This window comes from Pimephales promelas, chromosome 22 (genome assembly GCF_988280905.1).
Source record: "Pimephales promelas chromosome 22, fPimPro1.hap1.1, whole genome shotgun sequence".
Classification (NCBI taxonomy): domain Eukaryota; kingdom Metazoa; phylum Chordata; class Actinopteri; order Cypriniformes; family Leuciscidae; genus Pimephales; species Pimephales promelas.
In genome coordinates, this window is record NC_142790.1 from 12696809 (window position 1) to 12722700 (window position 25892).

General features: G+C 36.8%; 1 protein-coding gene and 1 long non-coding RNA gene across 3 annotated transcripts in view; one reads left to right on the forward strand and one right to left on the reverse strand.

The window, feature by feature from the left end:
* The window catches only part of dpp6a (dipeptidyl peptidase like 6a), a 474269-nt gene that overhangs the window by 26620 nt on the left and 421757 nt on the right, over window positions 1–25892 (forward strand). Inside the window, exon 1 of one of the 2 annotated variants that reach the window (XM_039666637.2) lies at window positions 20160–20480. The exons of the other annotated variant lie outside the window; for it this stretch is intronic. Coding sequence (XP_039522571.1) covers window positions 20430–20480 — 51 coding nt within the window. The 5' untranslated portion in view covers window positions 20160–20429. Of the gene's footprint in view, window positions 1–20159; window positions 20481–25892 lie in introns of those variants that run through there. 2 annotated transcript variants of the gene reach the window in all.
* On the reverse strand, window positions 22316–24858 carry LOC120470725 (uncharacterized). Its single transcript, XR_016149295.1, has 6 exons — window positions 24558–24858; window positions 24041–24095; window positions 23887–23938; window positions 23733–23776; window positions 23545–23605; window positions 22316–23442 (listed from the first exon to the last, which is right to left on the reverse strand). It is a non-coding gene; the product is annotated as an uncharacterized LOC120470725 (long non-coding RNA).

A 25892-nucleotide genomic window follows, 5' to 3' on the forward strand; every position in this document is an offset into this window, starting at 1 on the left:
GGGGCTTATGCTCGTTAGGAGGGCTTTTTGAACTCCCTAAATTCCTAAATGATCCTAAATGATCCTGATCCTTTCATAATCCTAAATTAGATCATGAAAAAATGTGTTTCATGATCGCTCAGTCAGTCGTCACTTTTAAAAGTCACACGAAACCGGCCAACCGGCTTCTCCGCAGCGTCAGCGTCAGAACAAAAGCAGATGAAAATCTTTTAGCTACTGACTATGATGAAAACGTGCATGCATTTATTAATAGACAGTGTAGGCCTATAGTATATACATTTGTTTAGTTCTTTGTTTGTCATAAATGCAGTTTACATTAAATGCTGCTGGAGTAATTAAACGCGGTTTCCCACTGTGAAAGCTGGGCTTATTTTTTTAATTATGAAATTCCTTTCATATAAACGAGTCCGACATGAGACTTTTGTGATTTTTTATACTCTTGCTATACTTCAGTGCAATAAGGTTGCTAAAAAATTGTTATAATATTAATTTGATAATAAATCCGAAGGCAAAACACGTGATAATGAAGTAATGAGCGCTGCGCTGCTCTTGGTCTAAACGCCGACTTCTCTGATTATAAGGGGGGAAAAAAACACGTAACAACGTTTTTTTTTTTTTTTTTTTTTTTTTTGTGGGTGTGAGCAGCTTTACAAAATTCATGAATGGATTTAATATTCCATTTCAGAGAATGCTGTATCTGTCTGGTCTAACAAGCTGTGAGCTATCCCTATTTTCTTTCCCTCCTGACACAACGCGTTACAAGTTAACAGTGCATTGCATTTTGTTAATGTGAGGTATATCGTTCGGTAATGTCGTTGTTCTATGTAACGTTATGCCAGATGCCATACTCTAGGTTTTTGTGAAACGCCGCGACTGAACTTATGTGGTAAAAAAAAAAGTTTTTACTGTGTCACAATTGCTTTGTTACAGATTGTTTGATATGTACTGATTATCTGTACGTCTAATCAAAATCACAAGTGACCAGTAATTTCAGCAGGGTTTTTTTTTTTTTTTCAAAATCTTTGATTGCAGTCTGTGTCAGTAAATCAAACCAGTGATGAAAATAGTAAGATGAAAATAATCTGTAATTAAAACTGTGATTAAATTATATATAGAAAGCGATCGAAGAACACTCCCTTTACAATCGCTGGAGCTGTCAATCAAACAGCAATAGTTTATTTGGACTCTCGCCAAAACTCCCGTTATAATCAACAAATCTCTCATTTACATTATGTTTGCACTGTTAGTTATGATGAAAGCATTCGCGAGAGTGCAGAAATCGAGCTACAATGACGAGATCACTGCATTCATGTCTGTCATGCTCATCGCTGCAACCTTTCATGCCACGATCTACAGTAAATATGATGCTGTAAATGTGGCTAGGTTAATTTGAGTTTGAGAAGGCAGAATATTGAAGAACAAAATCCTGAAATGTATCAAACATAACACATACTCAAGACAGCCTTAAAAAAAATAAAATTAAACAAAAAACAGGTGGAGTCAAACAGCTGCACAGAAAAACTTGAAATACATCAGGCTTATTACAGTAACTGACTAGAGGCTCATAAAGAAAGAACTTGCTCCGCTGTTTATCCCGCCCCTCGGATTGAGCCCTGTCAATGATGAGATGTAGGTCTGGAGGTCTGGCATGCCAGGCTAGTGGATTCTAGGACGCACCTAGAAATCATGTAGTTAATGTGGGCGTCCCATGACCGATCAGAAGAAATTTGATCTCCAAGCAGTTTAAAGGTGGAAACTCCTGAATTTAAGACCTTCTGAGTTAACCTTGGTAAGGATCCATTTAAAGATTCAGTGATTTTTAAATAATCTGCATATTTCACCGGAATTACTAAAGGAGGCAGGCGAGAATCCAAGAGACAAAAATTTATAGAGAATTTATGGAGATGACAAAAGCAGAGGGGATAGAAGTCCCCCCTGAGGAACACCAGATGAAATTGGACAGGATTTAGACACACAGGAGCCCCACTTCACCTTTTGCTCTCTGTTACTCAGACAGCTCCTTACACTGAGCCAAAGCGGTCATCTGAGATTCATGCCAGCTAAAGCATAAAGCAGTTGACAATGATCAATTGTGTAAAAAGCTCAAATAATATTAACAAAAACAGCATGGATGTCCAATTTAGGATTTAAATATAATGCTATAATCAACACTTTTCATTAATATTAATATTAAAATGTGCTAAAAGTTTTCGAGAGAGTTCCACATAGCTATTTCATGCAAAGATGTTAGCCAATCAGCAGTGGGCATTTACATTGAAGTTTTACAGCAGACAAGCCCTTTCAAAAAGGGCTACAATCAAGATAGGAAAAATGCCTTTTATTTCTAAATTATGACAATTTTTATGTAAATATCATATTAACATCATAAGTGCACCCCAGGAAATATCTTATGACCCCTTTAACGTTTCCTTTGGTTCAAACAACTAGGTAGAGCCTTATTATCTAATTAGTCTAAGAACCGGTTTCAAGTCTTTAATCATCCTATTTTTTGATTTAGTTTAAAAAAAAAGAAAACCCATCAAAGATCCTTTTTTGTGGAACCTCAAAGCCGACCTGGATTTGAAGTGACTGATGAACAAGAGATAAGGCTTAGAAAACCTTCCATCTTCTAATAAATATAGCCAGTCACAATACACCCTACCGTTCGAGAAAGTTCTCAAAGTGAAACTTTTAACGAATCAAATGCACTCACACAGCACATAAGGCAGTCTGAACAGGCACACTGAATGCATTATGCCTCAGTAACAGTCCCTTTGACCTGTTCACAGTAGGAATATCAGATGCATTTAACATATTGTCCTTAAATATTTGGACAGTATTTGGACAGTATTCCCATAGTACAGTCCCCCTGGTCTTACCTCAAATATCATTCCCAAAGTGCTTCCTCAGCTTAGTGTTTGGAATAGGAATCCTTTCATTGAAATGCACAGTGTTGCCATCTTCCTATAACTGCAGCTGAGTGTTTTATTGACTATTTGAAAATGGCTGGCAAATAACCTGCTGTGTGTGCCGAGACAACCCACATGGCCATGGCCGTTAAAAGAAATGATTTGTTGAGTATGAACCACACTTAAACCTCACTCATGTCGTACAAGAGTGCAAATGAGCAGTCGTTTGGATGTGACAGGGAATGCCATGCAATGGAACATAAAAATGGTTTTATGGGTGTAGAATCATCCCAATCAGATGTTTTTGAATCACTCACTGACATTCATTATGAATGATTGCTCCAAGGATCGTCTGTGTGGTTACAAAAGCATAAACGGATAAACTCTAAACTCTTAAGGGGCTATACTCTAAAAGTAAAGTTCAACCTTGTGGTCAACGTGGAATTATTAATGGCCTATTCAGGAATGGCCTCACTCTTTATTGATGATTTATTCATTTGCATTTTATTAGAATTTCTACTATTTTTACCACATTTTTACAACATTCCAATCAAATATCTGTATGTCATAAACTGCCGCTGCAAAAAAAAAAAAAATGTTTCATGGGCTGAATGTATTTTTGTAACCAATGTTTAAGTAGTACTAAACATCTTACAGTTTTGATATTTTGGGGTTACAGGGTTAAATATCAGTCTGCAAATTGTCAAATTACTGTTTTATACATGGCATTATTTACATTTAGTCACATTATTTACATTTTTTTTTTTTAAAAACCTTCTAGAGGTTAACTAATGAGTTTGATAGAGATAGTATGTAATGTAAGCATCATAATATATTCTTTGTCAGTTTTGCATTTAAAATGTAATAGAGATGAATAGCTGAAATTCTGATATGAAATTTGTGTTTTACACTAAACAGTTAAATCTATTAAATATTGTGAATAAGTTCACTATCCTGAGTCAATTATTTTGATATTAAAATCAAAATAAGGTAAGGAGACCATTTCCTTTGAATGTTGCTGGATATGAGCACAAGCAGTTACAATAATGCCCATTTCATTTCTTCTTTCCATCTTGTTTATTTTTTTTTAAATTTTTGCTAGTAACCATGAGTTACTACTATTATTTTCTATTTCTGTTTTGAGCTATAATATTTGATAGTTAAGTGTTTCCTTTCCTATTTTTGTTCCTTTTATTGATCTTATCCTTAATTATTGCTATATTACTTTGTTTGAACTTTTCACTTACAATATAGTTCAACAAAAGCATTGAAAAATGAACGGAAGCAGAGCAAACACAATTAAGCTAGCATTCCAGATAAACTGATTAAATGACATAATTGTTTGTTATCAAATAAGTAAGTAACTACATACATAAACAATGTGTGTAGAAAAGAGTATTCTGTGGTGGGTTTAAATGTTATAATGAGCAGGTGTTAGACCTTGCAGTGTTGGTTGTCAATGCCTTGATTTAGTTAACGCATAACTAGTGAAGAATTACATAATACACAAAGAGAGCTTTGTCATCTGGAGAATAATGAGACAGGTGTTCGCTCCAGAGCAATTGACACTATCAAAAGTGAAGAGGCATTTTATCTATGTCACCACAGATCTTGGGGGTTTGCAGAATATATGCTGTGTTTGTAATTTTATTCATTGATCAGTCTATGTCAGTGAAATCGTCAAACTTCTTTTGACTATAAATGTCTTCTGTTTGTGTTTTAGTTGTGCGTTAGAAATATACAGTCACCCCAGACAGTTTTGGTCATTACATTAGGTAAAAGTGTTTTTTTTTTTTTTTAAAGACTGAGCACAAGCACACTTTTCAGGTAAAAAAACATTTTACTGAAATAGTTTTGAAATAAAACAAAATGCAGAATATAATGTTCAATATGAAAACAAAACATTGTGATACATTGTGCTTAGTCACGTGGCATGAATGGATAATTTTCAGATAATTGAAAACAGTGTTCTTGCACTGAAGTTGTAATTAATATATATATATATATATATATATATATATATATATTATTGTAATTAATTGTATATATATATATTATTGTAATTAATTGTAGTTGTAATAATAATAATAATATATATATATATATATATATATATATATATATATATATATATATATATATATATATAAAATCCTCATTCCAATCCGGGTCACGGCACCAGTGTTACCCTTCCAGTTCTGCAGCCTCTAACATGTCTCTTGAGGCCAGGAGAGTGAGGCTCTTTGCTAGCTGACCTCCGTTACACCCACCCCCCTAAACCTCCCTCCAATCTTGGGATTCCAGCCGGCGTTTCCAGGCATGCTAAAGGTCGTTAGCACACCTCTTGAGGCTAAGATAACAAGGTTTACCTGCACAGCATTTTACTAGCTGGCATTCATGAAAGTTGTGTGGACAGGAATGTGCACGAGACTGAGTGGAATGCAGAAAAAAGTATGCCCAGACCTTTAGAGAAGAAAAGGAATGCAAATAGTTTTTCCAGGTATTAAATGAGTAGTTCACTTTTTAAAAAAAATACTTTTGCTGATAATTTACTCACCCCCATGTCATCCAAGATATCCATGTCATTCTTTCTTCAGTCGAAAATAAATTAAGGTTTTTGATGAAAACATTCTAGGATGCACGTTCATGACTCTCCTGTTCGATTTCGTTCATCAAAATGAACTTTTCTTTTTCGTGTCATTTGGTTCATTCAACGAATAAAATTAACATATTGACTCGGAAAAAGAGTTGTTCATTTTGATGAACGAGTTCGAAAAGAAGAGTCAAAAACGTTCGTTACAGAACAGAGCAAGGCGACCATTTGAGCGTATAAAACTTAAACTTTGTTATTTATTTTTTAAATGAGCGATGGTTTCACTTGATAAGACCCTTATTCATCGTCTGGAATCGTTTAAAGCCCTTTGAACAGTTTGCGGTTTGTACTGACAGTGTCTTTTGGACCTTGAACCGTTTGGTGCCCAGTAAAGTCCATTATATGGAGAGAAATCCTACTACTCCTTTAAATACCATCTTAGTCTAAATTTGAGAGAAAGTTTTTAACTTGATTTCATACATTCAACACCTTGTTGACACCAATTACCTTGAAGTCATTGCAAAAACAGCATATAAAATCAAAATTAGTTATATTAAACGTGGAGTCTTAACTTATTGCTGTTTTGGCAGATTTGTCTTAGAAAGCCTTTTTAAAGAGCCTGCTTCACCCTCGACACCTACATCTGGATGGATTCTTAATTATTTACAAGACCTTTGAAATAAGTGTGGTGCTTGGAGAAGCATTGGTAAAGGTGACAACAATTTGCATTCGCAAAGCACTGTCCATGAGATTACACGAATTGATTGATGCTCTTTTCAGTCGCCCCAGAAACCACCTTGAGGATCAGTTATGAGCTGTATATCTCCCCAGTAACAGCCCATAAAGCATATTCTCTCCTGCACTACATCTTTCAGGTGGGGATATGAGGTTTAATCCTAGACCAGCTGTCTGGATCGGGTGAGAGAGTGTCATGTTAATAGAACATCTGAAGGCAGCCAATATCATGACTTTTCTTAACTCTTTCCTTGCCATTGATTTTCTGTCATTTATTACAAAACGCTTACCCGCCATTGGCATGTTATTCCGGCATTCCATGTCTTTACTGGGAGCTATTACGTATCTACTGAAAGAGTCCAGCATCAAGGGAAGAAAAAATATGCATAAACCAAAAGTAGTGGATAGTTTTAGCTAACATGAGCACCAAACATTCAACAGCATATAAATCAAAACTGCCTGACATTACAGAGAAACAATGGAAATGTGAAGAAAAAGAGTTATACCACGCGTTCTATGTTTTGATCATTCTGAAGACACAATAAATTATATTTAACCAGGGTTTTTGTCTGACAAGGCTTAAGTCTAGTCCCAGAATAAAATTAATGTTTGATCTGTTTAAACTGATATTATGCATATCTTAAAATATGTCAGTGACATTGTTTTGTCTCAAGATGCACACCAGTGTTTTTTTTTTCTAAGGCAGGTTTATAAAAGCTAATTTAAGGGGTCATGAACTGGCTTTTAAAATTTTTGTATATTGTTGCCTGAGGTCAACTTATGACGTTCGCTTGGTTTTTACATTAAAAAACTAGGGCTGTGCAAAAGTTAATTACGATTAATCGCATCCAAAATAAAAGTCTCTGTTTACATAATATATTTGTGTGTGCTGTATATGATTATTTTGTATATATAAATACACACACATGCATGTATATATTTAAGAAAATATGTTATTCATATATAAAATATTTATATTTATATAATATAGATTATGTATTTATAAATATATACAGAATTTAACCGCAAATAATTCTTAAATATATACATGCATGCATAGGTATTTATATATATACAAAATAATTATATACAGCACACACAAATATATTATGTAAACACAGACTTTTATTTTGGATGCGATTAATCGCAATTAACTTTTGCACAGCCCTATAAAAAACCCATCAAAATGAATAATAGTAATAGGCTTTTTTCTACCCTAGTTTTTTATGGGCGTCTGGCATTGAAGACTTGGAAGTAAACACCCACTGCTGTGAGTGGATAACAGTTTTGCATATTATAATGAGTTTCACTCCTGGTTTGTCATCACAAGGTAGGCTTATGTTATTTATCTATGCGTGTAATGCGCGAATCGGTGGGCGGGGCTAAACTGCCATGTTGAAGCAGGCATTGATCTTCTCCTGCAGGGGGTGGTGTTTTATCTCCTTTGACGTCATAGTTCCCCACTTTGAAAAACGAGTCGTTTGCTGGGGCTGGTGTCAACAAAAGCTTTTATTGGACTAACAAGGACGTTTTCAGTTCTGAAACTTACAGGCTATTCATGAACTCTTAGTCAAAAGCTCAAGGAAAATTTGATTTCTCAGTTCATCACCCTTTAAATGTTCTATTTGAACTAATGCTAGTTTAATCTGAGCCCTGTCTGTGAAAGCAAGCCTTAGTGACTTACTGTACATTTTAGACACACTAAATTTCTTTTTTTTTTTGCCATTCCACCAACAAAAATAGTTCCAAACAAATCCACACCAGAAGCAATACACAGTAGTGTTGAGTTTTTGAATGAATCCACTTTTTGAACAGATCGTATTCAATGATCTATTCATAAAGTAATCAGTCAATTGCTTTATTCTTGGATAAATTGGTACATTTGCACGACTTAAATTATTCAGAGATTCACTCATTAATTAAGACAGTAACTTGCTACCACCTACTGGTGGCTGGCTTTAATTTCATATCTAAAAACATAATTTCATTGTGTCCCCACCATTTCTTACGTATTAAAAAAATCCCTTTGATGCAATGCACTATTGTTTTCTGTTGGTCTGTATAAACATAAAAAAGATCAGATTGCTATGATTTTTTTTTTTAACCGATACAGAGAGGCTTTCTTTTGTAACAGTAGGAGCCCTACATGGTTGATGTAATGTTAGATGTAAGCCAAAGGTCTTAAACCCTGCTCCTGGCTGTCATATTCCCCATGTCTAGTCTGGACTTTTGTTGTATTTCCTGTCCTAGTGGCATGTCTGGAGTTCATTGTAGTTTTTCATGTTGATTAGTCTTCCTCTCGTTTCATTGTTGCCTTGTTAAGCTTGTTTTCTAGTCTGGCATGCCAGACGTACATCGGGATGTTAGGTCTGAGAACTCACCATTGACAGGGCTCAATACTAAGGGCGGGATAAACGTCGCCTGGAATTATTTTTTTATTTTTTTTTATGTAAAAACACAAGGCTACGTCTGGAATTATACATGCAAATACATTTGAAATGATGAAGTCTTAGCCTACTTACAGGTTGTGGTCCAACCAGGCCCGGCGCCATGTGGGGGCAAAAGGGGGCATTGCCTCCTCAGATCTGATTTGTGCCCCCTCAGTTTAATTTTTGTATTCATGGTTACAAATGAAATGTTTAACCTTTAGAGCGGTACAGTCCCATATGGGATGTATAATGTTCAGTGACGTGACATCACTACCAGATTTGCGCTTTGGTTGGCCAGAGACGGACAGCGCTGTCATATAGGCTATCAAAACTATGCAGTGTTTCAACCTCATAATGTTTTATTTTAGGTTTCAGACATTGAAATTCACTTAAGCATTAGTAAAACAGTACATTTGGAGTAAAATACACACGGATGTCTGTGGAAGCAGCAATAACAATCTATTCAAATATAATTTGCCAACGTGTGTTATTCATATCAGACAAACATAGTGGAAATGACAATAAAGTTTACTTTATTCTTCTCACATTTCTCCGGCCACTTTCTTACATATATTTCGGGAGAAACTGATGATGACCGACAGGACTCTCTGAACTGCGGCGCAAATAAACGTGTCGTCCATCTCGCGTTATAGATGAAGATCAAGATTATTTATAAAGGTTTTAAACGACCAACCACACTCACTTACACATTTTTGACAATCGCAATATCAGATAGTTGATGACATGGTAAGCAAGTTTGTGAATATTTTAAATAAAAAAGGAAAAACGAAATAAAAGTGATACACATTCTGTCATTCATTATTGTGGCTATGGTGGCACGTGACAAATATGACGCGTAGCCATGGAAACATTAAGGGGGAACGTTCTGAAAATTAAAACTCACTCTGGGGAGTAAGTCAGAATATTTTAAACTAAAGCATGAAAGAGTTCATATATGAATAAAAAATTATGCTGGCTTATCTTTTTATTACGTGGTTGCATATGGAGTGTGTTATGGAGCACTGCATTTAAAAATCTGTTGTTCCAAAGCGAGGTGTGTATATTGATTGTTCATTGATGGTATAAAGTTAAGCCCCCTTAACAATTTCACATGCCCCCTCAGTCATTTCATCCTGCAGCCGGGCCTGGGCCCAACAACTGCTGCCTCTGGTTTTAAAGTTGGAACTGCTTCATGTTTTAGTAACAGTTTCTTGTTGAATCCGGTGTTGAATTCGTGGAGATTCTGGAAGCTGTCTTCCATAAAATGCGCAGCACAGAGAGCTAAATTACGATCGTCATTTTCAGGAACATAATCAAACTTAAATTGTATCCATTGTTGACGAAGTACAGCGTCCGTGGGAAGCTCGATCACAGAAGACCTGACAGCTGGGTGAACACAACACACTCGACGAAATACAGTATGCACACGCCCTTTCTTGCATTTTCCGGAGGGAGGGGTTGATGCAAATGTGTGGGTTAGTGATGTCTAAGACCCAGCTGTTGTCCCAATCGAGTTGTTTTTGTAGGCAATATACTTCCTGATTTTTAAAAGACGATATCTCTGCTTACACTGAACTTTCGGCGCTGCAACTTTGCAGATACTGTTCATGCACCAACAGCAACATTACCCCCCCCCCTTTAATTATATATTAAAACCCTCTATCCTCACCTGACTATGGCTTTGTAAACTGTTTCCATGATGTGGTTTATAATGGACTGTGGTACAGACACAGTGACAATGTTACACACTCTTACAATGGCTTACTACACACTCTTACAATGGCTTACGTCATCTGACAATGGCTTTCTCTGGCTATTCTCTGCTGTCTCAGCCGACGAGATGTTTGTCTCGTTTTAGCAACCGTAGCTTCTTCGAAAGGGAGGGGTGAGCAGTGGGCTGAGTCCTTAGTGCAAACCTGGTGCAAACTCGCAACCGAACCGCTAGATGTCGCTAAAAATCCCACACTGCACCTTTAAGATTCAATTAATAAAAAACGAATAATTCACTTTAAAGAAAGGTTTCTTTGTGGTTTCTCTTTAAAATCTTTGTGAAAGTTTTAAAGTCGCTTTCATAATGGTCATGTCCGTGAATATATAACGCATATTTTTCTAATGTCTGGACCACCGATCTATATAATATATCATTGTATATAGATGAGTGGTCTGGACTTGAGTGCTAGCATTCTGTGTAAACTACTTCAACAGGAAGTGGAAAACCGTTTAGTCAGTTGAAACCGCAATGCATCATGGGAAATAGAAGGGGCACACAATAGGCTATGTGCACAAACGTAGTTTCGAACTTCCGCTTTTGTCAGAAGTCGGCATATCAGTTTCCGGTCTGCGACTGTTCATCCGCATCCTCTGCTGTTGTACGAAAAAAGAGTTCTTAAACACATCTAAGTTTCTTAGGCCCCGATTACACGATGGGAAAACGCAGATATTTCTCTGCCTTTTGCCCTCTCATTTACACGAAAACGCAGTTTTTATGACAGAAAACGATTATTTCAAAAAACTCCGGGCAAAGTGGAGATTTCTGAAAACGCCGGGTATGTGTTGCCGTGTGAACTGGGAGAAACGGCATTTTAGGTTCTCTCTTGTCGATTCTGAGGATTCTGATTGGCTTGCATGGCTTTATCCTTAACCCCTACACTGCCGCCAATAGGTTTGGGATAGTTATGATGGTGCTCAACGGCGTATTTATGCAGGTGTGTGAAGGATGTTCTGTTTGAAAATGGAGAGGGGGAAAATATTCGTTTTGCTAAATACCCGGCTTTGTGTAAACGTGGCCTTAGAACTGTAGGTGGATCTAACGTCAGTTTCACACCCGTTTGCAGTGTGTGTTACAGTGCAGAAGCAACGCGTGCTGTTAGTGCTTTCACATGATGCGTTTGCAGTGAATAACTGATCCACGGCTGTACCACAAACACATATTTTTTATTTTTATTTAAAAACACAATTTAAACAACTTAAGTTAGGGCTATTATTCCATGCATTACATATAAGTTGCTCAAGCAAGTGGTCAAATATTTACTATATTAAAATCGCAAATAATTTAAATTAAAACTTGATATTGACAAAAGCAGCCGACTTGCCTTTTCTTTTGCATTTCAATTTTAAAACAATAGATCTTGTATGTCAGAAAAAACTTGTTTTTCCACCTCCACGATTGAGACGAGTTGTTCATTCTGTCGCCTTGTTGAAGTAAATTGTATTTTTCCTTAATTAAATGTGCATTTATGGTGAGATTACTACATTTTATTTAATTAAACGCATTCATGGTGAAATGACTACATTTTCACGTCAATCTTTATCACTTTGATCACCAGCGTTTGCATTAGGCCTACAGCAGAAATAGACTGGGTGTGGAAACGATCGCTGTGCTGCTGTTACATGTACGACACCAGTGAAAAGTGAAAGCCCTAACCTGTTAACGTGGTGCGTTAGGAGTCAGCTGTGTAGCACTTTGCTCTGTTTCAAGTCGCTAACAGCCATTTGAGCTTCCTGATAAACACCAACCTTCGTGCGCAGTGGCTGCACAAAATAAACATTTTGGGCGACGCGCAAAAAAAAAAAAAAAAAAAAAAAGAGTAAGTATGTGTTTGTGGTAACTTACAGCCGCGGATCAGTTATTCACTGCAAACGCATCATAATATGTGAAAGCACTAACAGCACGCGTTGCTCCTGCACCGCAACACACACTGCAAACGGGTGTGAAACGGACGTTAGATGTGTTTAAGAACTCTTTTTTTTTCGTACAACAGAAGCACCCATCTTGTTTGTTTATTAGCGGATGCAGATGAACAGTCGTAGACCGGAAACTGATATGCTGACCTCTGACAAAAGCGGAAGTTGAAACTACACCTGTGCACATCATAGATATCTATATAAAGGCTAGATATCTCGTCCGCGCTGCTGGCCAATGGGGGTCGACGTCAGCACCTGGCGGCCATCTTGTCACAGGCAGCTCGGTCACTGGTAACATTGTTTTAATGGTGCATGTACTTTTTAAATCACCATAACTTGCTCAATTTTCAACAGATTTTCAAACGGTCTGGTTTGTTATAAATGGCAGAGGTGTAGTTATGATACTGCATACTTATGAATAATAAGTGTATTAATAAATAATCATCCAGAATTATAGCCACGTTAATAACGTTTGTAAGAAACCAAACCGTTCGTAAATCCGTCAAGATTTCAACGAGATAAAAGTATTTCTTACATCAGATACCACAGAGCCCGCCAGAAAGCCTGTCTGTGACAAGATGGCCGTCGGTGATGACGATAAATACTCCGCCGTGAGACATCTAGCCTTTATGTAGATATCTATGGTGCACATAGCCTATAAGGTGGATATATTAGAATTATTTCTGAAAGGTCATGTGACGATAGTAATGGCTGATCAAATAAATGCAGCCTTAGTGTGCATAAAAATATTTTAAATATTTAAAAAAAAATCTTCCTGACCTCAAACTTTTATTTAATTTATAAACTAAATTATTGACAGTAGATATTTCTCTTGCAATTTTTGGTATGTTAGTGTGCATACTTATTTCCTCTTTTTTACATTGTCTTTGTTGTCATCTAATGCTTATCATTTAAAGTTAATGTTTAAAATAATAATTGTAATACACTATTAAGCCTAATCTATAGCAAATCTAAAAATAAACACATTTTTTTCCCATATTATTTATTATAATTTTGCCTAAATCCACATGTAGCATTTAAAATGATTTTGCAGATTTAAAACTTTTTAGTTTTTAGTGTTTCATTATTAGCTTTTTCAGTATAATTCAAAGTAAACAAGCTGTGTTGTGACCTGGAGGTGTAAGTGAAAAAGCTAAAGTGATGGTGTTGAAGACAGAGAAATTAATTTTGCAATGAAAAGCTTTATACACATTTCATGTACATTCGGGATGTTTATACAATTATTGACCAAGAAAAATCTAAGAGTGAGTTCTTACAATTCCTTATGGCAATGAATACTTTTCAAGGTCTAACTAGATTTTAATAACCGGAGACAGAACCTTTTTCATACCCCACACAGAATATAAACTACTGGAATCAGTTGAGAAATGTTGAAGTTTTTGTGCTTTTCGTCTAGAAAAAAACAGCTTCTCGTTTAATTGTATTTGTTTATAGAGCAGTCTTGCCCAGTTCAATATCGCAGACTTGTTGAAGCATCGCAGCAGAGGGCCAAAGTGAGGCCGCCTATATAGTATTAATATGTCTGTGATGCTGAGGAGCTTGATTTGCTGGTTCAGGTGTTTTTGATTAGATTTAGATCTAAACTCAGAAGGACAGTGGGTCCCCCAGCGTAATGAGCCGGAGAATGCAGGAGAACGCGAGTATCTGAATGGAGGTGTTTTTAATAAAACAACACATTGAACAGAGAACAAAGAACTCAAGGAACAAAGGAACAGAACCAGAACCAACCATTACAACTGACAATGGAACAAGTGAAACACAAGGGCTAAATATACACAGGGGCAAACAAGCAGCCTAGAAATATAGACTTCCCCTAACGGCTGCAGCCAGTGTAGTCTAGCAACTCTCTGTTGACTTTCGAGCTGGAAAAAACAAACTCTAGTCAAGCCAATCACATCGTGTATAGAGTCGGCTGGCGGGCTTAACATAATGACGACAGAGTTTAGACGGTTCACTACTTGAAAACAAAGAATGGCTGCTGCTGCTGGCGAACAGCGGTCGTTCGATTCGGCTTTGCCCGCGACTCTGGATGATTTAATTTAAATCAATGTTTCATCAACCAATTGACTGGTTTTAATAAATAAGAAGTATAGTAAACAGTAGATCATGACGGAGGCGACAGCACGCAAACTGGACTTTGGTCTCATGAATGAAACTCGGCGTAACGCTAACCTCACAGGCCTGAGAAAAATATAGACTATGCATCTTTGAAAGCAGAGGTAGACAGTAAAGGGCTAACCAGCCTAACCTTATAGTCCTGTTATTCTGCAGCAGTCGGGGTGATAGAAACTGTCGGATGTCCGTGCTGGATTAGGGAGATCGTGCAGTCATGAATCAGCTAGCCTATCCTTTGGATGTTATGAAAAACGTTCATTTTGTTTTTATCTGTGATTTAATAAAAAATAACATGATCAGATCACATTTGATGAATGTTTTTTCGATTTAGTTTAGCGATGTGAGGATGACACAATCTAAAACACATGGCAAAAAAGCATAGACCAGACTAGAACCGGAAGTTGACAACCGGAGTTGTCGTCATGGCTGCGCGCATTGTTTAGAGCAGAATAAAATGGATTGATTTGATGCTTAAGAAATATTACTGTCAACTGTCACTTTTAATCAATTCGACACGTCAGCCAAGAAAATGCCATTGAACTGAATGAAAATGTATTCTCTTGGCATTATCCTTGGTTAAAAGTGAGTTTAAATATAAACCTGTTTAGCAATGCGAAACAAATGCTGTTGTATGAGCTCTACAGCTGCTGTATCTTTCCTCACCCAGCGTGCAGCACCTTACGACCTCCCCTGCCATCCGTTCTGACTCCGCTCTGGGGTGGGCAACTTTTCTGGAACATTTCCTTAAGTTCTTCTCTCCTGTCAGCCTGGCCCATGAGGTAGAAAAACATCTGCTCTGGAAGTTCACCTCATCATTCATCTCCCCAGCAAAGCAGGTTAAAATGATGGATTTAATATGCGTTTATGGCATATGTCTGCTGTTCCCAGGAAACACCATTAATATTCAGATATGCTGAGTGCTTTGCTTTCAGAGGAACAGGCGGTGTCTTAAAAGACTGGTAATTGCTTAAGACTTATTCGTTCTTTCACTCATTAAATCATAAATAGGGCATGGACTTTGAATAGTTTCACAGAATAGTTATTAGTTTCAATGCATAGTGTTTAACTCTTCATGTTTCGTCTTGCAGTTCAGTTTTAAAGAGTGCAAAATATGTCTGGCAGGGATCCAATATGTTCAAATAAGAGTAAAGCACTTGTTAGGAAATCAGCCGACCTCATATTTGAGCACTATTATGATGTCACGTTCGTTCTACACATTTGGGCACAATTCGTCTGGACCTGTCTTCATTAACTGAAGTAATTGTCTACGTCTGACAGGGCACGGCACGAAAGGTCAGCGCTACTGACTCTTCTAAATTACCCTCGTTCTACTTACAAAGTACTCCTGAAGAACCCCGCAAGACGTTACACATGAGCCGGTTAATCAACAGTGCAGAGACAGCCATCAATTCTGAGCGCTCATATGACTGGAATTCTAATGTTGACTGTGCTTGTCGAAGTGCTTTATCTTTATGCGCATCACACGTGTGTATAAGTGCATGTGCTATGAACCAAGTCATATAAGCTTTTAGGAAATATTTAATGAATAGAAACATTTGGAGTTGGAAATACAATGGTGTTAAGCCATGCTCAGACTACAGGGGTTTCAGGCCGATTTATGACTGATCTACACACTAGCCAATGAGAGTCAAGTCTAAAAAGAGACGGAAGTGGAACTTTTGAAATGGCGAACGTTTAAAGCTGCTACATGTCCGGAGGTGGAGGAACGGCTGGTCGAAATGTGGAAACATACAGTATAATTTCTACAGCAAGTTTACGCGACACGGTATCCATTTTGTTTACATCCATTTCCCTGTGAGATCATGTGAGGTGCTAAATCTGGCATTATTATCTTAAGAAAATCTTTTAGTGTGTGATGTGCTACAATTTTCAAATTCTGTAGTACTGTAGGTGCAGGTTTGAAATTTGAAAGACACAAATCTGTGAAGATTCTTCTTATGTGCGTAATGCAACCAGGTTTCACTATCGGTTAAGAATTATAAACTCCTGTAGTTCGAGCCCGGCATTACATGGCTTAATTTTTGTGAATAATGGGTTTAATGGTGCCTTGGTAAAGTCTGTAAATGAATGTGTTGCTTTTAATTTAGTCCAACACAGGCTTATTGGAAAAACTTATCTGTGGCAACATTTTTGCCAAACACAAAATATGTACCAATATGTACATATCACTGCAGTTTCCAACATAAATGAACACTAGAGGCAGTAAAACATTTTGGCTCGCCGACAGGTTTTGAGAAATCGCCGACCAATACCCGAAATCACAGGCAAATCGGCGCTCGTTCACACGAGTGACAATAAAGCAGTGTGAATGAGCAAAGACGCGATCTGAGAGAATCGTTCAAAATCCTGCTGTATGAAACGTGTTCTGACTGAAAACTACATCGCCGATTACCGACAGCCAATGAGAGAGCAAGATACAGAGCAGCGGGGAGTTCGGGGAGGAGTTATAGATCACATATCAACATGCATGGCATTGTTTCAGAAAAAAGGCTTCTTCTCTGTCTATTTTTGGACACAAGAAATGTAAGAAAAATTAGTAGAAACTTGGCAGAAGCACCCGTGTCTGTTTGACGTTTCTTCTGAGCTGTACCACAACTGGGTCGAAAAAGAAAAAAAGTCTCACGTGAGAACTCTGGTCTTGCACGTGTGGTGTCACGTTGTTTCCTTGTCACATCTCACGTGTGTTTGTTGTGAAACGTAGTTTGCGCGCAGCATGCTAGACAGAGTTGTCGGCGGTTTTTCCTATTGTAAAGTCATGCAGTGTGAAACCTTCTGTCGCTGATCCATTGTGCAATGTGAACACAGCAGCGACTGAATGCTAGCCAAGATAGTCATGCAGTGTGAAAAGAACAGTGACCCGACTACTTTGAAAATCATGCAGTCTGAACTTGGCATTAATCATTTTCACACAAAATTATGATTACAGGTGCTGATTATGAATTAAAGGGACACCTTGCAGGAATTCCGTTTTTGTCAAACAGCGACCCCTAGTGTCGCTGTTGAGTACTTGTATTTAACGTTACTGTCGTAAATACCACTCACGCAGAGCGTGACATGGCTTGATGTGTTACATAGTATACAATAGCCTAGTACATTGTGTTAAATTTGTCATTTAATGAGATCTAATATATGTTGTTAGTGGTGAGAATTTTCACGTGATTAAATACATAGATCCGATAATTATACCCATGAACTTAAATGTTCCAGTGGCAGAAATTTTGCACTTTTTGCGCCACTCAGAGGACATTTCAATTCAGAATTGTGGTGATAACTCCAACGTAATAAAAAATTGCTATATTCACGTTCATCTGTTCCGGAAAAAAATAAACACCATTGCTTTTAGCGCCACTCACTGGACATTTCATTGAAACCTCCGCGAAACTTGCACAACACAACATATTTTGTGTTTGGAAAAAATGCCACAGGTACGTTTTTCTAATGAGATTGGCTGATTCATTAAGATGTTTTGTGCTACAGACATTATACCTTAAACTGTACAGCTTGTTGAGGAGAGTGCTAACAATACAACTGGAACATTTTTTTTTTAAATTTTTTATTATTATTAATTTGATTCAATTATGACCAAAACATTTAAAATATGATGTGAATTACAGCAAACACTTTCTGCTTTGATCCAAACCAAGAAAGAGGAGAATTCAATTGAATGTGGCTTTTAATGTTGACGCAACTCATAGACACAGAAATTAATGTACTATTATCCCACTTACCACAATAATCTTGCAAGATCATAAATTCCAGGTGGATTCAACATGCTTTGTTGCAGAATAAACCTTTGCAAGGAAAAGTCAACTTTTGCTTGTAACCATGAGATTTAGTAAAACATTTTAAAATGACGCCCTTCGTTCTCACCATCATCGCCCTTCTCCCCAACCAACCATGTAGCGAACCCTATTTTGTGTATGCAGACTTAATTAATGTCCTTGTGGGAGTCATTTCACAATGTTGCCATGTATTGATTGTGTCCCTCAATTCTTAAATTAGCATAATAGCCTTGTTAACAACAAAATATTTATTCAGGATACGTCCTCCAAGCTGTTTTTCCCTTATATTTTGTTTTATCGCTCCTTATGTTCAGTCTGCAATTCATTGCAGTACAAATGGCCAATGGCTCATTTTCATACAGTACGTGTCTGCTCGCCCTACAAAGAATGTTAATTATCCTTTAAATTCATATTTAGACTGCTGTGTTTAAATTTGCACTTTAAATTACTGCGGATTTTAGATGTCTCTTTAATCTAACACACCCGACTGTTTGAAAACTGGTTATTTTTGCAATACGGTGATGCTAGTGGCCCAGAAATTACACACTTCAGCTTTACAGGTTGTACTTTTGAGCAGGTGGCCCAGTTTCTGACCCAGCACGGCTGACTGTGCAGCCGTTGGACCGGAAAAACTCCTACTTAGCAAAATTTTGCTGTAGTAATTGATTGTAACCACCTTAAAGCCTGTTTGTAATGGGAAGATTTTCTTTGCTTAGAAAGTTGCCTGTCCTCTATAAAGAATACAGTGAAACTGACCTGAAGTATACACTTACACAAGCCTTTATACATTTTGTCTAACTGCAATTTATAATAGTGTAAGTAGCCTATGTGTTGAATTCTCAGCATTGGCCTATAGGCGCTTTAGTGTACATTACCATAAAGTTGCAATTTATAAGTATTTGACATTTTGGCAAATTGATGGCAAATTTGCATGATCTGATTCATAAGTTTTTGTACAGTTTTCTTATGCCTTACAGTTATAGGTTTAGGGGGTGGGGTTAGCGGTGGATGCTTACAATTTTTTTTTCTTCTAACGTTATGCTATGTATTTTCTTTACAAATCGCATTGTGTAATTTCAAAATCCCCACCTCATAAAATAGATACATTTTCTGGTTTGAGTAAACCAAGTCATGCATCACTTCACAAATTCATTAAGCTTGTACAACACTTATAAATTCTCATGAGATCGGGTTGAAATATTGGCATCCGCTATTAATAATAAAGCTCTATATGCAAGTAAATCCTCCATGCAAAAGAGGTTTTACTTGATCTTGAAAGGTTTGGCAACAACACAATGGCCACTTTGGATCATGACCAGAGACTTTCATTCTATGACTGCTGGTGTTGTGAACAGGGATCTCAGAAATAAAATGGCTTGTGAATCCTTTGATTTCTCCTTTTTATGCCTTTTATGCAAAACGTTTTTGACCTGAATAATGTTTGAATGAGATTTGAGATTATGACAGTTAGTCTGTCCTTTAGAGTGCTTACACTAGTTTAAACCACACAGACATATTATTCAACAATTAAAATGAAAAGTCAGTAAAAACAAGACCCTCAGTTTCTGAACAAGATGTCGATGTTCTGTGAGGTTTTTTTTCTTTTTTTTGTTCTTTTTTTCGTCACTTGTGTTGTTTTAATTGCACTATAAATAAAGTTGCTATTGTAATTGCTATTTTATTTCAAATAACATGTTGTATTTTCAAATAATTTTGTAATTTCAAATATGTATTTTTGTTTTTGTGATACATCGATTAATTTTCATTCAGATATTTTAATGATCTCAACAGTAAAGTTAAGGCAATATATCCCGTAACAGGCGCGAGGCGTGTGTTCCTCTCACAGCAGCGGGATTGTCATGTGCAGCTTCACTCTTTGCTCGCGTCGAGTTCACGGAGAGCGATAGAAACCATCACTCGCTCGCTGGCTCACCCCTCTCTCAAACGACCAAATAACCGTCCTGCGCCACAGTGGAGGCTTGCTGAGAACTAACGTCCGCTACTGGCGTCTATAACAGCCGACGGCGAATGACTGTAGAGGCAGTTTAGTGTCGGAGCGCTCAACAGGGTGCTGAGAAAGAAGAACCGGACCGGGCGGAACCAGCCGAGACACAGACATACATCACACCGAAGACACAAAATGAAGGAGAAGAATTTAATCGAAACGGCCAAAATGCAGGGGAATATGATGGTAAGCGGAACCCATTTATTATCAGATGTGTGTGTTTCAGATGAGATAGGCTCCTGAAAGTGACTTTCTGTTTATAATAGATTTTATTGTTTGGCGTTGTTTGTTTTGTTTTTCTTCCTCGCGCGGAAATCAATGAGCAGTGTTTACTACTTTGCACTCCTTAACAAAAAAGTACCGTGGTCCTTATATAAGATATCCTAACATGACTGATGATATCTAATGATTAATTTATCAATAATACCTTCCAAGTGGTACTTCAAGGTGCTTCAACGAATACCATCATATTTTATGACTGAATTCAACCAATCAAGTTATTAAAATAACAACAAACACGCCATTATTCAAAACACGTTATTATCAGAGTAGTGTCAAATAAACTTGATATTGATGTTCAAATAACAAAAACATATTGCCTTGTTAAAAAAGACATTAAACAAATCTAAATTTGTTTTTACATTTCAAAACATAGTAACAACTTGGTAAAGAGGCTAGCACATGTTAGTGTGCCAAGAAAAAAATCACAGTATTGGCACATAGGCTATAGCCATTTTTATAAAACAAAAAACTATAAAAACAAATAGGATTAAGCATGGCACCATTTAGAGTATGTCAAGTTATTGTTGTAGTATCATTATACCGTTGTAGGTTTTCTCAGTGCTGCTTCTAATATTTCTTATACTGGTGCTGTTTTTTTCTTATTTCTTATACTGGTGCTTTTCTTATTGCTGGTGCTCTGAGCTACAAGAACTTATAGACTATTTTTATTTTTTGTTATTATTTATAATAATGGCAAGTGATTCTGCAGCCTGCATTAAGTAGATAAGAAATGATTGAAAAGTGTAATAGTTGTTGCAGGATAGACATTTAAACATGTTTCAAGTCAAGTGAAGCAGTACACCTGGGATTGTATTTATGTTAGGGCTTTAGCCTGCATTAAACGCAGAGGTGACCTTTAGTGTCCAGAGTTCAGATGAGAGAGAATTCATTAAAATTTGATTGCACCCAAAGCACAGTGGAATATTGGGATATTGCAGCGCCAACTTCGATGTGTCACTGACCTGCAGAGACTGAGGTCCGCCAGGCTTTATTCTTGAAACTGAGACTGATCTGATACCAAAGACTGGAATAACTTAACTCTGCAACCATGCCAGAGAAATGGAAGTATTTGCCCTCTTTAAAATGAAAAAGAATATTTACAGAAATGTAGTCTGAAAGTGCCCAAACTTACAATATACAAACAGGAATATGGGCTAAAATAAATACTTGGTGTCATGTTTGTAAGCGTACTGTTAATTGAGAGAAAATGCTGTTTTATTGTAGGCTAAAACACATCATTTTAAAGAGTGTCCTCCACTAATGCACTCACTGCATGAAAAGTGGGATTTTCGTCCCCGTAAACTGCCGGAAATCTCCCTAATTTTCGGCAGTTAACGACAATTTACAGACTGTGAACGTCGCGTTCCACTGTGCCACATATTGACGGAAACGAACCATGACGTATGCATGCAGCGCTCGCGGAGGTGTGAATGGCCCTAATTAGCATATGAATAGCAGCACTGCGCGCGCCTTGCCAGAGAATGGCTTGAATTTCCTCACTCAGTATTGGTTGAAATTCACTACATTTAAACAAGAAAATCACTCGTGATTGGTTGGCAGATCTGTTACTATTGGTCAGCCGACATAAAATTATAATAATAATAATCATATATATATATATTCATATTCATATGATATGCTATTATGTTGTTTATTCATGTCATTGTTATCCTATGGACTAAATTATTATTACCATCAAGGACATGAATTTATTGAGGAAAGGAACATTTGCCACATACTGTTTATTCAAAGAAATAGCTTTATTAGAACAAACACAAAACTATGTACACAGCATAGGAGAACATCTTTCAAAGCACAGAAAACATGTCCTCCACCCTCTGGAAACATGGGACAACATACATACATACAGCACTACAGTTATACAAATAAATCAATAATATATTGCATCTCTATTCAAAAATAAATTGCCCTGAATGGCATCAGAATTGGGCACCAGATATATCAAACACAATGTACAGTGGAGCCAGAATTATGAACGAATAATAAGGATGTAATTTAAAGGTATGGTTCACTTTGAAATAAATTTTTGATATGTTTTATCTTATCTCAAGGGCATCCAAGATGCAGGTGGTTTTGTTTCCACAGTATTTTCAATTTTGATATTTTTAGGTCAAACTGTTGTTGTCTGTCAGTCATATAATGCAGGTCTATGGTCACCACCTCAAAGAGCATGCACAAAGAAGACCAAATTAAACATGATTTAATGACTCATAAATTAAGTACACAATGATTGACTAAGACACGAAATGAGCGTTTTGGGAAAGAAAACGAACAGTATTTATATTGTATAAATGTGTGTGTGTGTGTGTGTGTGTGTATATATATATATATATATATATATAGATATACACAAAATGCAATACATCTTAATATGTTTAGATCTTCACAGTAAAACTTCCGAAATCTGTGTAAACAATGAGTGACGTACCAGTGCAAGATCGCTTCTGGCGGTTTCCACCGCATGCGCAGATCATATATATATATATACACACACACACACACTGTTCATTTTCTCACACAAACCGCTCGTCTCGTATCTTAAGCCATCAAGGTGTACTTACAGTTATGATTCATTAAATCATGTTTAATTTGTACTTCTCTGTGCATGCTCTTTTAAGAGATCCCCATAGACTTCCATTATATGACTGACTGATGCCCTTGACGTAAGCCAAAACATTTCAAAAAATAATTTCAAAGTGAACTATCCCTTTAAAACTCTTAATTCAAGTCCTGTAGGCTTGGCTCATCAGGGCGAAGTGAATCCAAGTCTTTGCGACGCGTGCTTGAGGTTCACCTTGATGTACATACACCTCAGTGGCTGTGGAACCGAATTTCATGACCCCTTCTGCAAAGTTGAAAAAGACAAATGATTTAGATGTATGCAAAGGCAATCTGCCCCAAGTCCCCACATTTGTAAGCAAAAATATGTTTCTTCTGCATCCACTACCTGGTTTCCTTCAGGCGATGGCGGATGTCGACCAGTAGTTTCAGGACCTTTTTCTGGAACACTGAAATAAACGAACACATTTGGTGATGTTTACAATGCTCTAATTAGAATAACAAAGTTTGCTAGCTCACAAGAGAGAAGGTGTCTATTAAAAGTGTCTTCTCCACTGCCAATAGATCAACACTTACCACCAGGTTTCAGTCACTGCATCTCCCAGTCTCAGTCACTGCATCTATACCACAAAAAAATGTGTTTTAAAAGTTATTATCAAATGATGAAACTGAACAGATTTATAAGATATTTAAAAACTTGGTCAAACATTTATAACTGAATATAACATGCCATGTTCCAGTTCTCTTTGGCGTTTTCACCACTGTCTCACGCTCAAAGTCATCTATAAACACAGACGTTAATCCAAATTAGTTTAGTTTTACTTTTTATTTGACTGGGGTCTGTTCAAAAGAAAAGAGGATGAGATCACAACACGTAACGTTACCTTATTTAGGTGTTTTTTCTCCCATCAGCGAAGGACACCTCACTCCTAACAGCCCCTGAGAGACAAAACAAATCACAAACATCTGAAGATTTCACTCATCACACAAAGTGATGCAATTTTACAAACAAGGATAGCCTACACTAGAGCATACAAGCACATTACGCGCTTTGTTTTAGGACCCTGGCACTTATTATTTTTTCATAATTTCTGACGATATTCAGAGTAAATGAGTTAGTTTGATTACTATCAAAGAATGGTAGCTAACTTGCAGCCAGATAACAACGTGCAACCCAACGTACAGTTTAGTGTCCCAAATTTGTTCAAATTGAAATGAAACAAAAAAAGAATTAAGAGCAGCAAGCTAACGCAAAACAAAAAACTGTTCCGTTAGGTTAACACCCTTGGACATTCGCGGCAGTAATCACAGCCGATTTGTGAAGTTTAAGACAAAAACGCTAAACTACCAAAAACTATAAGTAGACATGGACATAGAATTCACTAAGCTGGACGAACTTACCTTCAATTTAGAGGAAAAGATGGGTTCCCCAGCGATCATGACGGCGAAGCAGGCTGAATATCTGTGTAGTTACTTTCTGCTTAAAAAAACACGCCACATGCCTGGCACGTTGCCTCAGCCAATCAGAGTGGCTGACGTTACAGGTTGGATTATGACGATATGCTGCCTCAGCCAATCAGAGTTACGTTCACTGGTTTTTGACTCAGGTTGAAAGGCTGTCGTCGGCTGTCCTTTGACTTTTCTGCTGCTGTTAGTTCATTTTAAATTAGGAATAAGGTGGATATACCTAAATAGGCTACCATGAAATGTAAAAATACATATATGCATAAATAAATAACTTTATTAGGTTACTTAAATTAAATAAACCAGTCAAAAAAATTGTAAAAAACAAAAACAAAAAACATCTGTTTATAACTGTGAATTAACATCAAAGATGTTATCATATATTTTGAAAACTGCTTCCGTAAATGTTATGATGAATCTTATAATTTTATTAGGAAAATTTCATATTTATAAGAGTAAAATGAATAATTCTAAACCTTGTTTGAAGTTTTTTTTTTTTTTTTGGTCTAATTTTTAGTTTTCAGTATATTCTGTCTCTCAAATGTATCGATAAAAATGTAGTGATACAATTGTATTTGCTAAAGAATATTGAAGCTAATTGAAGCTAATTTTCTTTAAATAGTACAAATTACTGGTTTCTAACTTTCTCTTAAATCATAATATTATACACAATAGAGATAGTCCCTTTCCTGTTTTTATTTCATTTGTTCAATTCTGTCCTATTTTTATTTGTTTCTTATTTATTGTGAAATTATTATTTGTTGATTGTTATCTTTTTGGATGTCATGTTATTGTTGTAATTGTTGTGCATTATGTGCAATGTTAAAAAAACAAAAAACAAAAAAAAAACACAGCAATTAGGTTATACTGAGCCTGATCTTGTCTTAGAATGAAGTTATACCTTTCAGAAAAATGTTACCTGGGGTGAAACTCCCCTACCCTTATTTGCATGTGTATAGCTCACAGCATTTTCATTTACATGTCAAAGCCTCCTCTAGATTTAGGAGAAGGGGGGACAATGGGGGGACAACTGCCAAGCAAGGCCCACGTCAATTTCCGGCAATTCACAGCAGTTTTGAGTGTTACCTGTAAATTGCCGTGTGCAGTCGTAAACCTGAACTTCCACGACAATCTACAGTGCCGCTTACTGACGAAAATCCCACTTTTCATGCAGTGACTTTTACTACTAGATGCACAATTCTATCCTTCATGTAGGAACAAGATCCTTGTCCAGCAAACCATGAGAAATGTCAGTTTGAGCCATGTACCTAT